Raw genomic sequence first — 17,423 nt, 5'->3', positions numbered from 1 at the left:
TATTCTACTTGCAAGTACACTTCAAACAAGTATCGTTCGAATTCTGAATTTCCTCGATCGACCAGAGCCCCTCGAATTGAAAGAAAATGAAAGAAAGTCGGTTCGTTGTGCCTGAATTATAATGCACGCGATGGAAAAATAAAAGGGTAACTCGTGATTGCCACTTGGCTAGCTAGCTACCCCTTTCGCCACTCGGAACCTCCATTCACCACACGACAGGGCTTTAATCGCGCTCGACTATTGTGCAATGTCGTGTCAGCGTCGACAGAGTGGTTCGAGCCGAATTGCATAAATAATGTGGCGAGGTAAGTTCGCTTTCATTCTCGGATCAGTCAGCGGATCGACTTCAAATATGAGAAAGGCCTATGAATAATTCTATTTGTGAATCGAAGAGTCAGTGTATCGTATCAAAAGGAGATTTAATTTTGAGGTCGAAGTGGAGTTGAAAATCATCTTTCGCTTAAAGGGGATAGAAGAGGACTATCGTTTTTTTAGGAAATATTTATTAGGGCGGAAAAGCGTCTTTTTTAGAGAGTTGTTTAAGGGAAGCTTAACACTTTGTGGTTTTTATCTTTTTCTTTCTAATAGTCGAAGCTCAAGGTGCAGCTTTTTTAGCGATTTATCGTGAAAAGTAAAACGCAAAAAGAAATAAATATCGCTGGTCTCTGTTTTATATCAGAAACAAGGAAATGTGTATGGGTGGTTTTCTGTAGCAGATGAAAAATATCAAGCACTAAAAATTTATCAAAAAATGGTAAAACACTGCATCGTATATTAAGTAATAGGAAAATTATATTATTATTAAATGAAAATCATTATTATTTTAAAAATGTGATTTTTAAATTAATACGATTTTATTCGATGAAAAAAGACAATTTTTCAATTGATGGAACATCGTGATTCTCTATCATTGTATAATTTCGTATTACTCTCTGAGATCGCGTGATAAAAGTTCTGGGCTTACACATGAGCTTACACATTCACCAACCAAATACACACACAGATAGGTAGAGGAAACAGTGTGAGTTCACCATAGAAAGACCTGTTGTGCCCTCGAAACGAGAAAAGGGAGGTTAGTTTATTAGAAAAATCCCCTCTCGACCGGGGATCACCGACTAAAGTAACAACCCCTTCAAACAGGCTACGTTTTTTTCATAAACGAAAATTGCAGTTGGTCATAAATTACAGTGATCGTGTTGGTAGATGTTAGCATCGAGGAAGAGGCTGGTTGCCCGTGAAATCGAGTTTCAGAGATAATTATGTTCGTCTATTTACGTATTTAATTAGCGTTCACCCCTTTGATAGGGTGTGGTATCTTTTATATTTTTCGTCTTGATGTATAAATTATTCTCGCTTTGTTTTTATTTTTTTAATGGAGGGATAGAAGGGTGGTATTTTAAATATTCTGCTATAATTTCTTTCATCTCTTTCTCTCTTCTCTCTCTCTCTTTTTTTTTCTTTTTTAAACATTCTTAAATATTCTCGTATATAAAGCAAAAGTCAAACGATATTGTTACTTTTCTTATAAAGGTTTACAAACGATAATAAAACGTGTTGCAAACACCAACTACCGCCTTTTCACCCCTTTGATAGGGTGTGATATTTTTTATATTTTTCGTCTTGATGTATAAATTATTCTCGCTTTGTTTTTATTTTTTTAATGGAGGGATAGAAGGGTGGTATTTTAAATATTCTGCTATAATTTCTTTCATCTCTTTCTCTCTTCTCTCTCTCTCTTTTTTTTCTTTTTTAAACATTCTTAAATATTCTCGTATATAAAGCAAAAGTCAAACGATATTGTTACTTTTCTTATAAAGATTTACAAACGATAATAAAACATGTCGCAACCACCAACTACCGCCTTTTAAGACAAATAGAGAGGCAATAATGGCAGAGATTCCGTAATTGCTTTCGAAAAAACGAGGGAGGAATTGGAAACCGATCACTGATACAGTATATAACGATTTTACCTCCAACGAGGGCAAAGAATTTTGCGTTTTATGTTCGTCACCCCCCTTGAGTTTGGTGGCTCGTGTTCCCTGCGACGCGCCACGAAACTTTATCGGACGTCTTCTCCATGTTCAATATTGACTTTGCGAAAGTGCCTCCGAATGGAAACCTTCTAATTTTCCGGACTCCGATTCCATGATGCAATGCAAATACACCAGGCATTCGTTGTACACGCACAAACGGCTGTGTTCTGTGTTCGCGCAAACTTCATTTCCTCCACGATGCTCTCAACATCTTTCCGTCTCTTCTTTTCTGTGTTTATTTTCTTTTTTTATCAAACCTATCGTTCTTTTCGCAAAGAATTTGCTAATACTTTCTGTGTAACTTCTATAGAATTCGATGATCCCTTCGTGGATTATTTGATTTTTGCGAGTTCTTGAGCAGAATGATGCGTAGTATAGATTTTGCTCTTTACCTGACGAACGATATTAAAAATTCCCTTTCGCCAATACATCGTATAAATATTCCATTTCCTTTTGTAATTTCAACGAAAGTAGAAAATCATACGTAATCTCAGCGTAAACATCGATGTTAGTAGACGCGAATTATCGCGTAACGTAGCACGACGCCCGGAAGCGGAAACGATCCGTGTTCGATTATGGTGTTCTCGCGGTTCCTGCATGAATTGTGTTATCGTGGAGCAACAGCAGGTCTCGCTGAGGGTACGCGTTTAGGAGCGATTTTACGACGCGGTTTCGCCGTAACATGGCTTCAATTAAGGATTAACGTGATTGCAAATAGCCAGCATCTACCATCCGTATATTATCAATTTCCTGTGACTTCGTTATAACCAATTTACTTTAATCCGTAATTAAATTTAATTTATACCGCTCGAGATTTAATGATCTATGTACATGTTTTAGTGATTTCTTGATACAATGTAAGGATATCGCTTTCCACGTGTGCTATGTTAAAGAATTAACATTTAGTTACGAGTTATCATCTTTCGGTATTGCAATTCGTGTCACTTGGTAAAATTGACGATTTCCAGAAAGATTTATGTTACACGTTAATTCTTTTCAATGATAGACACATTACTATGATTCACGCTATTTTATTCGCTATTTTATCACTATCGATTACTCTAACTCATTTCGACACGTCTCGACTAAATGCAGTTCTTTCTCTGCAAATCTTATTCGCCGCTCTTATTTCCAAATTATCATTAAAATACACGCTATGTTACTTCCAATTTTATTTTACTTTCAATTCGCTGTAAATCACGATCAATTAGTCGAACCAGTTCCGACACACGTCAATCAATTGCAAACTCCCTCTTCAACCCTCTACGCCACTTTTATTTTCGTTTCACCCTTTTGTAACTCTTGCTAAGCATCTGCAGTACGTTCGAACGAGTTTGTACTCGAGTTCGAATTTTCATTAAAAATATACAGAGCGATGGTGTTCAGCAGCGGAACACCGGCTGCGTATTCATTAAAGAGTAAAAAGCGATTGATGTAGCGCTGCGAGACGAGGTGTGCACCGACGAGTCTAACCCCTTTTGCTTCTCTTTCAGCTGCTTAATTCCCTGGCGACCGATTTGGACTGCATGCTGAGCGAGCTCTGCACGACCCCGAATTCCTACGAGCGGTGAGTACTTACTTCTTCTTCTTACTTCGTTTCTTCCTTCTCCTCTCTTTCGCCCTCGTCTTGTTCGAGGTCAAGAGCAGGGCTATTGAAGGCGATCGATTCGATAGACCGTGTACACGGCCTCTGGGTACTCTCGTTACGCGGTCGTAAAACGTTTCTCAAATAAAAAGGAACTTTGGTCTTCTGACATTTTTCCGGAAGAAATGATAATTTTATCGCTATGAAATTAAATTAAATTCGAATTAGTATTAGTCGTGATTTTCTGGATTATCAGAGGGGAATTTATTCAGAATATGAATGGCAAATTCTAAGAGGATGGAATAATAACCAGATGATTTAAATAGGTACACACATCGAGCACACAGTATTATCTTAATAGTTATGGAACTAATCTACTTCGTAAATAACGTAAATTTATCATTTTCTTCGTGAAGTTTCTATTCCTAAAGCGATCTACGCTTTGATCGATTTGATTAATTCGTTCGAACGAGTATGACAAAAATATATATCTCTTTAAATAAAGAAAAAAATGCCAATTATATATCGAGAAATACAAACAACAGCAAACACCAACAGTATCCAATAATATGAAACGTTATCAAGATCGTCGTTATCATGCTATTAAAATTATTACATACAATACGATATATTATTAAATAGGATACGAAATCTCATGAGAAATTAATCACTTTTAACTTCGTCTAAGATATTCGAGGAACAGTATAATCAACATACTGTAGATTCTCAAAGGGGGTGACAACAACCCCTTCGCGTGACCGCGGTTAAATCGTGAATTCCCATAATTTACGATGGAAATCTTGACGCGACGCCTCCGTACTGGTCGCTTATACGCAGAATAATTTCCATATCGTAAGGGCTCCACAGTGATCTATGGACGATTTCGCTTACAATATCCACGATGCTATATGGGACACCGAGTATAACGACCACCCCGTTGGATTAAACACGCGCCTAACTTTCGACATTATTGCGCGGCCTCGATTTATATCGCCTTATTGAATTATCGCTAGAATGTTGGTCAGGTGATGCTGGAATTGCTTGAATATTTCTTTCATATTTAATCACCTTATCTGTGAATTATTTAAGTCCGCTACGCGAATCCGATACTCTTTCTAACCTTCCTTTTTTCCTTGTCATTTTTCTTCCATTAATTTATAGTTACAGCTCGCTGTACTGTCGTGTTAATTCAAGTAAGCGCGTACCTATCTGGTCAGCAGGTGGTTCCGAGAAAAATGACTTTTAATATTTAACAAGCGAGCGTCGATTTCGCATACGTCCGAAATATAAACTGTTTATATCTTCGGTTTCCCTTTCCACTTTACACGCCAGTATAAACGACATCTTGACGGATAATTTAACACAAGTGTTGTGTAAATAAAATACTACAGATGTCTAAAATAATTGATTAAAATACTGTGAATTTTTCAAATTATTGATTAAAATATTGCGGAGCAAAATAAAATAATAAAAGCGAGATAAAAATATTGTGTAGCAATGTCGTGTAACTTCAAAATTTTGTTCAAGTCTTTATCGAGTTATTTTAATAAGAAATACCTTGATAATTGTATCCAGAAAATTTCACAAGGTGACAAATTTTAATAAGAATTTGCTTTAGAAAAACTGCCGTGATATTTATTTTAAATAGCCACTGCAGGAGAAAAGAGGGCCGCTTATTATTCCACGGAATATTAGAAAACTTGCTGGAAGGAACAAACGACGGGCAGATGGCAGCCAAAAACGATTACGCATAATATTATGACGTTGATCCCGGACACATGCCACGAATTGCGCTATTTGCTCGGTGAAAACTCTAATTTCGCACGTACTTATTGTTCCGCTTGTTGCTCGTTCGATTTTCCGCACGAGCTCCGCCTTTTCTTTCAGCTTTTTCGTTCTTCAATCTTTCCGTTTTTCTTTATTTCGAACGAGTTGCAGAAACGAGCTTGAGATGAAGATTGATGCGACGGGTTTCCGTCTTGGAAATTCTACCCGTGAAACTGTTTAAATTAGAGGAAACGGATTGCTCGTTGAAAAGTGGACAGCAAGGACAGACCGTTTATTAATTTATACGTCGGTTTGCGAGCGAAGCTTCCGTACGAGGTTCAATCGTGATCTATTAAATAAAATTGGATGTGTCTAAGTTTTAATTAGCTGTAGGAAATGTAATAAAATTTCGTTAAAAATATATTGGTATTTAGTAGTTAATAATTTTAGACGAGTCTGAAAGAAATTGGTCACCGCTGGATAACGCAAGTGTCCATGTTAATTCGTATTTTTATCAACGCGAAGAAAGCTAAATATAAATTTATCCGATTTTTAAAAATTAAGATCAGAGTCCATTTTTCTTAAATTGTCGGTTCGCCATTCTTCGAATTTCAACTAATTTTTTCAATGTTAACTTATTTATTTAGTTTCAATTTATACTTTTGAAAAAGCGTAACCTCTAAATAGGAATTTATTACGCTAAATGCTAAATATTATAACGAATAGTTTGAACTTTTCACATGTTTTGCATATTGTGCGTATTTTCTATGTTCTCGCACGTTTCAATTCTCCATAAATAAATAAATATCCGCAGTCTATTCGAATATCAACGTATTGTTAGACATAATTGGTTTACTCGCGATTTCTCGAACTTAGCATTAATTAATCACAGAGGATGTTAATCACAAAAAGATTCCTGGCATTATATCCGAGCAATCTGAAAGAGCCTCTTGTTCCCAATTTCGTCGCAACTTCAAAAGTCGCCGACCATTCATAAGAAACTTGTATAATCTATCAAGATACCCATCTGGTCGTTTACTGGAAAGTTCCCGAGCTTCCCCAAGTACAGTGAGTTCCGCGATAAATCCTACGGTAGCGAGGTTCACTCGTGTTGTTCGTAATTATAGAGTTGGGAATAATCGATACGTGAAGCTTATTATTTCATAGATTGGTGAGAAAGAAATTTTCTTTAGAAATGATCAGAAAGCAATTAAACTTGCATATGTTTAGAAAATAGAAAATAGAAAAATACTTATCTAATATTTATTTTAAACTATTCAGAGAAAAGAAAAATATTAGAAAATAAGTATCTGCAAAATATAAAAATATTCTCTTTAAGAACATTTGCATCAAAGGGAAATATTGGGAAATATTTAGGGAATAGAAAATATTTATTTCACAGATATATAATTTATTAATATTTAATAAATAGATATAAAAGAGAAATATTTCATATATTCGACATCTACAAAATTCTGTTATGCTTATTGTGACGAGCATCAGATAGCAATAATATACCGATAGATTCAATCGAATTTGTTGAAATATCGTTTCGTTGGTACTCGTATCACTTTCTTCAAATTTACGTCAGTTTAAATTAACTCGTTTACATAAATTTTCGTTACATAAATTTCCAGCTCATTGCAATTCACGTCAACATACATACATATGTATATCAACGTATCTGAATTCAAGCCAATCAACTGGAAATCATATAATTCCAGTGGAATTACATAATTTAATTGCTGTCGGACAGTTACATAAAATTCCATATGAACGCAATAATTCGAAATAAAGCAACTTCGTATAAAAGCGTATGCTATATCGTGAAACAAAATATCGCTTGAATTTCTCCACAAATTAGCGAAATTATCAAACACAGTGCTCTCGCGAGATCAATTGCTACTGCACGAAAATTCAAGCTTCACTCGTCGTTAATCTACGATATTACCGGTGCTTCCGCTGGTCGCAAAAATCGAGTTACGCACACAGAACAGAGATGGTTGATCGCGAAGAGAGGAGTAACGGGAGGATGAAAGGTACGAGGCGAGCGGACACGTTGGACATTTCCGGGGTTGCTGAAACGATGGGAAAAAATGGAAATTTCATTCGCGTCAACAGCGCAACGATACGCGTACGCGCCGGTGAAAGAATAACTCGACTCGTTATCGCACCGCGAGCTCTTCCGTATCGAATCGATCCTCTTTTTTTACGTCGTTTTTCACACCACGGTCGATCGACCAGCGTCCGGGAATTTCCTCTCCGGCTACGGATAAAAAATAATTCGAACGCTTTCGGGAATTTCTCGCGACGAGCAGCTCTGGCGAGCTTAACCAGGTTTCCCGTGTTGGTTATTTTTTCTTCTTTTACTTTATTTCGCGTAAATGCCGAGTTAAGCCAAACAAGAAGAAAGAGAATTATGCTGTTGTCTCGGGATATTTAACTCGTGTTTGCGCTGCTGTTTTACGTTGGCTCGTACTCAAATATTTGTGCAAGGCTCGATTACGTATTACGTGTTAAATACACGCGGAATCTCGTAAAAAAAAGAAAAAAATAGAACTGTAGAGAATGCGAAATAATTAATTGATACGTTCGCGTTGAATTTGATGACTGCACTATGGATATTTACGCGGATTCGTATTTTTACAGATACAATTAAAGAAATGGAAGCTACACGAAAATTCCTTTCGCTTACTGATTATTACAACGATTACTCTACTTTACGTAGAATTTTCTCAACGATTGTAAAAACTGTTCTCACGCGACGATAATTTATACAATTCAGTTAATCGTTCGAGCAAAGGATGAAAAGAAAAAAAAGAAATAAAAAGAAACGTTTAGAAAGATGTTCTCTCTTGAGATACAATAAACATAGAAAAGACAGCGAAAGTGAAAACAGGAAACGACGGGGGTTGCTGCAGGGACGAAAAGAATGGTGATATTTCAACGAGGGTGAACTTTTTAGCGAGATTACCGACCGATAATAATTCAAGCGGCAGCGGAGCTGTGGCCTAGGGACGGAATTTCATTTCAATTCCACAAGCCCGCCCCAGTTCAGGGGTGGGACGCGATTTCGGTCGCTTCTATTCCCGGGGCTGTAAGTGACAGTAGCGCGGCGCCGAAAATCTGATCGGTATGTCGAAAATCATACGCCAGAACGTTGCTTTTCAACGTTCGAGGCTACGTTGGATCGGAGAATTTACATTGGAACAGTTGCGGTATTCTTGAAGATCTGACAGGGATTTTGTAGTTGGTAGAAACGTTTACGTAAAGTTAGCGGTGTTACTAGATTTGCAAGTGACAGTCGAGTGCTTTACACTTCGCTTTCCTCGAGGCCTCTTCGCCTATTACAATAGCGTTCTTTGAACGTTTGAACGCTTCCAACCAGTCGGCTGTTTCGAGGGCTGTTTCCATCAAAGAGTTTCCTACTTGGTACGAATGTTCTGTTGTACATTGCGTTATTATCAATTTGTAAATCGTGATAAAGTATTTCTTAAATTCTTCGTAGCACTGTAGCGTTAAATTTTATTAACCTACTGACGTACAAATAAAATGGAATTTGATGCGTCCGAAGATTTAATTTGGCTCAACTGAACAGTTAGAAACTTAGAAACAGAACATTTTATTTCGAAATTTACATTGCTGTATAATATTTAATCAGGTTGATATATAATGTTAATGAACAGTAGTTAAGCAACATAATAAAATAATAAATTAATAATTCTATAAAGTATGATGCACTTCAAAACATTTTTTACACTGCCAAGTTGTCTCGCTTCTTGTATTATTTTTTACGCACACATGACATCTCTCTACAGGATGTTCCCTTTTATTAGTCCAAGGTATATGTTGAGGAAAATGTGCCCAATGTTTTGTCTGTAGCCGAGTTGAGCACTCACTTTGCGACTGTGCGTCGCGTGTCGAATAATTAGAAAGAGACAAATTGTGTAGCATATCTCGTGCGATATTCAATCGAAAATTTACAATCGATCGTTTTGCTGAATTAGGTAATTTTGAATACAGGACGTAAGTATTATAAATAGCTATATAAAGCAGATAAAAGAACATTTTAAATAAAACAGAATCGATGCAGGATTTTCGACGTTCGCCAGAGACAGTTTTTGACGTCTCGGAGATGTCAAAGTGTACAATGGCGCATGAAATGATGGATGACGTCTCCTAGACGTCGTTGTATGCCAAGGGGTTAATTTATCACTAATCCTTTCGCTTTAGAATGCTTCTGTAATTACGCACAGAAAATGTATTTTCTTTCTTTTTAATTATTTTCCCCCATTATAATAGAAACATATTGCTCCGATCTTCTTGTTACGAGCCAAGAGCCGTTTAATGGGCAAAAGCTGATGAGATATTCGCGGATCACGTACGTCGGAGAAATAATACGCGGCTAATAATACACGGGAGAGAGATTTCGTAAGTGGAACGAGATGGGAAATCGATGGTTCGATTTCTCATCTGTCTGATAGATTTGTGCGTTTATTTTTCGTTGCTTCTGCTCGGCTGGATATTTGATACGTGATGTCTGGGATTAAAAGACGAAATTGGAGATGGAATTATTAATTGAGAGTGGAAATTTGTTTCAAAATGTAAAGATGTCTTTTTACACTCTTTCCATATAGATTTAGTTCATATTGATGTAGACTTCGTACCGATTGCATTTCGATCAGGAAATTAATTCAAACAATAATACTCCAATTTTTTCTTCCCAATCTCGCTCAAACCAAGTACTACTTCGAGCTAACTCCGAAAGATTCACAAATTTAATCAGTCGTGCTTCACTTTCGCTTTAATCTTCTATATCATCCCCAATACGCTGCAATCGATCATCAGCTATCTCGTCGTTCCGCGATTCAATCGAAATTTCAATTCTCCGACACGTTCAAACCGTTCTCAATTTTACCCAAACCAAGTACCACTTCGCACTTCCTCTGAAATTCAAATTTCCTCAGACTCGTGCGTTCCACTTTTCCTTTCATCTTCCACGTATCACGTCCGACACACCGCAACAAATCACCAGCAACTTTTTAATCCAAGCTGTATCATCCATGCTGGCTACACCAGGTAGGGTATGAATTCGTTTCTCCAGAGCTCGATTCCAATTTGTTATCGCTGAAAATACCTTTTTTCCCCTTGGATCTCGTTAATTCGTGACGGTCGCCGGAGCGTTGTCTACATAATCATTAAGATAATCATCCGTGTTGGCCGGCACGGCGCGCAGGCTATCGTAATCGATGTAGAGCATAAATTGGATACACGCCGGTTCCCTCGGGCCACGTTGATTCCCCCCTTTTCAACCACCTCCCACCCTAACCGTCCCTCGATCTCGCCTCGCGATCGATAACGATCACGTTCGATCTTGATAATTGGCCGGCTTGTCGTTAATCATTCGGCAACCCTGGCGTCAGGTGGACGTTGAGGGTAACACGCGCTCTCGAAACTACGTATCGATGATTTATTTAGAGATTCTTGGGCTACCGTGCTTCGCACTCTGCAACCATCATTGGAATTTCGAGTTTCTTTCATTCGATTTTTCATAAGCGTACTGACGAACAAATTCGATACTTATTTACCAAGTATGATAGATGATTGGTATTTTCGCATAACGAGCAACGCGATATTCGAATAATTTATTCGGCCATAGAGTAATAAAGTTAGACATAGCGCGGTAGCTGAATATTTATGGCAGTGATCGTAATTCTCGGTATATTTCTTTCGTCGTTTGTATTTTATATCTACGGCTTGCTGCAAGAAGTACCAGCGTCAGTGTTCACAGAGTATTTACGAATAGATATTAGCACTCGATGATACGTTAAAAAATTCATGTTCCAATAGTTTTCGACACAGAAGTTTTTGATGTTTCAAAATTCCTTCCTAACTCAGAAAGAGAGAATCAAAGCTTATACTATTCGTGCTTCGTATCTCGAGCTTGGCATTCTTTGCAGAAAGTTTACGTTATGAAAAATGTCGACATTGGCGTATACAAATGCCGTTATAGTCGTTTCTAGATAGCATTTTAAACTGTCGCTATTTTTTATATAGAATATACGATTGTTTACAGACTGAATACCGAATTTAATTCATTTTTATTTTTTTGCCAAAATTTCATATTGGCAGTTTTCGCACCAAGCCACACATGTAACGTTCGATTTGATTTTTATAAATTATTCTTGAGAATTGTGAATCTTAGTTGCCAAAATAAATATATGGGAATACTCGCATTAAAATAGTTTCAGATTTATTTAATATGTGATTTACAAGATGTTCGTAGATACACGTTGCTCGCGTCTCAGCACTCTTTTTGTCTCACCATCTTCTTTACCACCATGCGTACGAGACAGTTACATTCTTTTGTTAGACGCTACGCACACGCATACTCCCACACACACTCATTCTCATATATGTGTGTCACTACTATGCGGCTAATCCAGTGTAGCACACAAAATTACACGTATCTCAATAATTATAAACAGCAAATAATAGAGGCTGACCTGGATCTCTAACACGCAAAGCACGATGTACCATCGTACCTTCGACGTATTTCAAAATCCACTTGGATACATCGAAAGAGAAACGTCACAGCTTGCAGAATTTATTCTTCCACGAGGAAGAATTTGCCGTCGCGGAAAGAAACGAAATCCAAAGCGATCGAAAGGAGTGGAACGCGGAGAGCAAAAGCACCGATCGAATTATTGGGAAACTCGATACAAAAAAAAAAGTGTAGAGGGAAAAGAAGAAGCGAGACAGAGGGATATGCGGATTCCCCTGGGTTGGTTTCTCCGGCTGCCACCGGATATCCCCCTGATTTCTGACGACTAACGCGAGTCTGATGTTTGCGAGGGTGAGCAACCCTTATCCGGCCACCCCGTATCGTTAGCCATAGACAAAGGGTGTGTCGTCGAAATACGTGCCCCCAGGCGCCGCTAATTCTACCGATAATAGATTTCACCCTGCTCGTCGTGAGATTTTTCCTTCCAACTTTAGTCATAGTACAACTCTATTCGGACACTAGTCGACCAATGATTGGATTTCCGGAACTTTCTCGAATTTCTATTCCTTGAGTTTGAGTTATAGCGCTAAACGCACAGATAGCGTACTAACGAAACTAGAGAAAATTCGAACTTATACTTATACTTGGTGGTTTTTCCAATTTCAACCGTGTTTTTGTTAATACGTTTTTATTGGTGTTTTGTTTCGACGATCGAAGACCGAAGAACTACCATCTAGTCATCGTGAAAGTTTCAAACTGGAAATTTAAAATATCCCAAAGTAAGATATTTTAAGATATCGCGCTAAAGAAAACACATTGAGCAGCGCGAATTCTTGTCGTCTCTTTTACCTTCTATCGTCGTACAAAAATATCTACGAAATCGCAAGATCGTGTAATTAAAATGCAGAAAGTTCGATTTCTGATATTGTACAATTTATTTTTACCGATTGAAATAAATATAGGAAATTATGGTTTTCTAAAGGTCAGCAAAAGCCTAAGGTACTTTAATCATGAAAACTGTGGTACTACGTGAGCGATCATTAACGTGGCGAATTTCGATGTTTATTTGTCGAGCAATTCCTCTGAATTAAATTCCAATGATACCAGTGGACGTATGTCATACGCTATAGTTGGGTTATAATCTTGGCCGAGACAAGCGTACACCGTGATGCCTGGCACCGGTATCACCGGGTTTCTGACAATTGGTTAATTTCCGGGCCGTGTCAACGCCAGGTGTTGTATCATTTCACGCACGAAACGCACAAAGATGTCAGATGTTGCGAATACGTGGCGGCAGCCAGTGAATAAGCATCGGAATAACGCATAATAGGGATGGTAGCGTCCGTTGACGCGGTGAATTCGATGAATCATGAATCTATGTGGACGTATCCGCTGCGAATTCTTTCGACTTTTACGTTAACGCGATATTTTTGTACCTTGGCCCGTGCGACTTCCGTTCGTTTCATGTAATTATGCAAAGTTTCCACTAGATCGTTCCTCCTCGTCGAATTGTAGAAGCGAAATAATTCCGCAACGATTCTGCCCTTTGACTTCGTTTCCTTTTAATTTTTCGTCAAATTAATCCTATTCATTTGGTACACCGTGAAAGTGAAATATTGCTGTAAGTAATGTTGTCTGTTCGTACGATTCTCTTTTCGCTCTTCTTAGTAAATTCGTCTAGAAATATGAAGAAAAAGAAAGAAATGTGTTTTAAAATTCAAAGTCAACACACCAACTTGTAAGCTTTGTAGCTTCTTAATGGAAGTTGTCCGACGGGTATCAAGCCGCATCTACGTATAAATCAACGCCTGAGTCAGGTACACGCGCTGATAGATCAAACATAGACGTTAATACTGAATCCGATCGACGGGCACCACGGGTTGTCCCAAAACACCGTAAATCAATGGTGTCAGAGACGTCTGCCTGGCGTCTAAGGTGTTCCTTAACAGGCTTCTAAAACTGTCAACCGCAGACCCCCGTGGTAACCACATAAATTCCACGGGGAGAATCCCAGGGGCAAGGATCTCTCGTAGGCGTGGTTGGATGCGTGAACCACATCCAATGATACAGAAGAGTCTGGTTTTTCCTGTTTCCGCTACAGGCACGCGTTTCACCTATTCGATGAAAAGGGAGAACAGGGGCTCGTCAAGAGAGCAAAGTGAGCGATCGTGAAGAGAGAAAGAGCGTCGAAAAGGACAGAAAATGAAAGGAGAAGCAAAGGGGAGAGAAGAGATAGAGGAAATGAGAATGGCAACGGGAAATGCTGGAGGAGGAGTAGAAAGAAGACGCGTAAAAGGAACGAGGCATGGAAAGCGAAGAGAAACGAAAAGGGAAACGAAAGAAGGAAAGAATAGAGAAAGAAGAAAAGAGGTGGCAATGGAAAAGGAAACGCAATTACAGCGGTATCAGTACGTGGAGGTATAATAGAGAACTTGAAGATGGTTAGGTAGAGAAATGCTGACCTGACTGGTTATTTCTGGTACGATCAACCAACACGGATCACGAACATCGACCAAAAGTGTCACGTACACAAATAAGACCATACGTTAGCTCTCCATGTTGAGCATTAGACAACATTACTATATGTATTTGCTTTCTTTGTAATTCTGTACATACTGTCCCGCATCTTTTCAGCTCTGTAGTTGAGAGTCTGAACGATCGAAACCTAAATACTGTTGGAGGGGAAGCGTCGTGAAAGTTGGCGGGCAATTCAAATTTATTCGGGGGAAGTAAAACGTGGAATTCAGGCTGAAATCGCAGATACCCTGGCAACGAGGAGAGCAGGGTTAGACACGGAACGAGGGGAAGAGGAATTTATGGCAGCCGTAGAGACCATTCCGCGGCCATTAATGCGGCCCGCTCTCGAAAGTGAATCTCGTTGCGGAATTGCAGCCCGATATGAGGACGATAATTTGCGGCGTCGCTTAGGATCGCGCTAATATTCACGGCCACCCGTCTCTTTTGTCGTTTATCTGGCCAACGACGGTCCATTAATCTTTGCGCTTCGTTACCTCCATCCTGCAATGAGAATCGTTTAAACTACGGTTGACACTACATTGACTCTGACGGATGATCGATGAACAGGTAAATTTACTTCGACTTTCCCTCGTCCAGTACAATTTGCATTTCATATTAGGATTTGCTATTTAGAGGAAGCTGTATGTTTGGATGGGCAGGATGTTTGTTAGATGAGTAGCGTAATTTGATTGTACACGGTGAAGTGGGTAGCGTGAATTAGTGGTAATGCTCGGTGGGCTGGATTCGAGGGTTGCAGATATTTCATTTTCATCTTCGTCGAGAGCTCTCCTTTTTTTAAATTCCAGATGATTTTATATTATCAGGGCTACCGTGATTTTACGAGTTCCAAGGGTAGTTTGTAGGAGTTTCAACTTTCACGAAAAAGTTTACTACCGTTGCTCTGTTTCTTACGTTTGAGAACAAACTTTCTTCAGATCGAATCAGTAGCAGTTCGTTTAATCAGACACTAATCAAAATTTCGTTCGAATGAATATCGTTCAGACAAAACGAAAAGACAGAACCAAGTAGAAAAGGCGGTATTCTACCGTAGTATTTCAGAGTTAACAGCCATCCAACTCGCTTTAACTCATATTAAAATTTCAAACCCTATTTCAGCCGAAATTTGCAGCACGTCATTTTCAACCAAGCATCCTCCAGTCTCCCAAATCTCCGACTCATCGCCGAGGTCGAAACAACTTCCAACACCTGCACCAATGTTATATCGCAGAGGGCAGCGGTTCCTTCGTACAAAACGAAACCCATGAACGAAAGCCAGTAGAAGGGAAAACGTAATTGGGATGATTGCACCGCGCCGATCGGGTCAGTCGGTGCGGAGGTTTGAACGCGATTAGCAGAATGTCTGGTCGGGCTAATTCAAAAGGTCGATCTCGTCCTTAGGCTCTTTTATTTTGCCACCTCGACCCTCACGGCAATTTTCTTTTCTCGTCCTACGCCTTTTCGGTTCCTTCGCAATTTAGCCGACACTTTTATGGCGCGGTGACACGCGTCGCCGCGTGAAATCGCTCGCGTGCGCTACGATTCCATACTCCTCGGCCTTTCTTCGCTCGTAACGACGTGGAAGAACGGAAACTGGCGAAATGCAGGAGGGCAACCACTCAGAAGGACCTTTCGCTTCGATTATCCTGGACCAGTCGAATCTATGATGATTAAGCGCAATCAAGTCGATTCTTTAGGGCAGTTGTGAAAATTTCTTGGTCGTTAAATTCTTGGATCGTGCTCTTGTTTGAATTACTTAGGTTTGGATTACGTGGACCTCGACGTGCTGTGTAATTGTTGAAGTATACGCCATAAGAGCCGCACGAAGATTAGGGTTAGTTTGACGATGATATTGTAACGTCAATTCCTATCAGAGGCCGGATGTGTGCAGGTCTTCACCGCGTACCCTCAATTAGCCCAGGGACCCACCATAAATTTAAACTTTTAGTTTATTATTTTTGTGTTATCTGTTTATGGATGGTCCTTGAAACAGCCCTTATTATTATTATTATTGTTATTATTATTATTATTATTAACATAGCCTATAACCAATTGGCATCGTGGATCGTTACCCTCACTTTTCCTAACGGAAGGTGCGAACAGCGAATCTGCGTTGTTAATTAAACACCCACACCCAGCTTTCCTCCGTAATGAGACGAGAACACCTAGGGAGAAATAGAAAAAACCATCGAACAGTGAACATCTCTCCAATCAGTGTAAACCTGTGCTAGAAAGTAGACAGTAGTTGTGTTACGACTCAGCTACTTTATTTCGTCAACCTACCCTTAAATTTACGTGACAATATCGTACCATGTAATTTGAAAGGTATCGCGACGTTAATACGAATCGAACAAACATGATGAGCCTCGCTATCGTCGTATAATTCTTCTTCGTCTCGACAAACCTACTTCGATTATTTTTCTCGTAACTGCAATCAATCTCGAACGATAAAATATCTGAGATACTAAGTACAGAAAATCAATTAAAGGCAGGTAATACTACGGAATATGGAAATCGGATACGGAAGGTGATATTTAAAATATGTAGAAATAAGAGAAGAGAAGGGCGCATCGTGACAGACGTCCATCGAAGAGGCAACGCAAGGATTCTTGAGAAAAGATTGAAGGAGTCAGCCTTCCCGCTGTTTTCCCCGGTGTTTCTCTAATTTTCCGTCCTCCTTCCACCACTACCACCACCACGCTCTGCAAACTTCGTTGCAGCAGGACACTCGTGAATCTTTCATGCGTCTTCCCCTTTCTTCTTCCACCTTATTCCTCTTTTTCTTTCTCGTTCCTCCAGTTTTCTTACGGTTGTTCCATGGAGAGCCGGAAGGAAACGGAACGGCAGGCGACTCAATCGATACTGGACCAGCCTTGAATTATGCACACCGACTTGGCCAACGGGAAACGAACCGTTTTCCTTTAAGGTGCCTTCACACGACGCCGCGCACAGCGTTTTGTATACTCGTTTTACAAAAAGAAGGAACGTATCGAAGAGAAAAAGGAACTTTATGAGCTCG

General features: G+C 39.2%; 1 protein-coding gene across 7 annotated transcripts in view; it reads left to right on the top strand.

The window, feature by feature from the left end:
• Positions 1-17,423, top strand: part of spri (Src homology 2 domain-containing protein sprint) — a 211,924-nt gene that overhangs the window by 82,712 nt on the left and 111,789 nt on the right. For all 7 annotated transcript variants that reach the window (XM_069120631.1, XM_069120630.1, XM_069120629.1 and 4 more), the window contains one exon: positions 3,527-3,600. In XM_069120631.1, the coding sequence (XP_068976732.1) occupies positions 3,527-3,600 (74 nt within the window). The remainder of the gene's footprint in view (positions 1-3,526; positions 3,601-17,423) is intronic.

This window comes from Bombus flavifrons, chromosome 9, assembly GCF_040668555.2.
Source record: "Bombus flavifrons isolate JBK064 chromosome 9, iyBomFlav1_principal, whole genome shotgun sequence".
Taxonomy (NCBI): Eukaryota; Metazoa; Arthropoda; class Insecta; order Hymenoptera; family Apidae; genus Bombus; species Bombus flavifrons.
The sequence above is the reverse complement of the archived record's forward strand: the minus strand, read 5'-3'. Positions and strand labels throughout refer to the sequence as shown.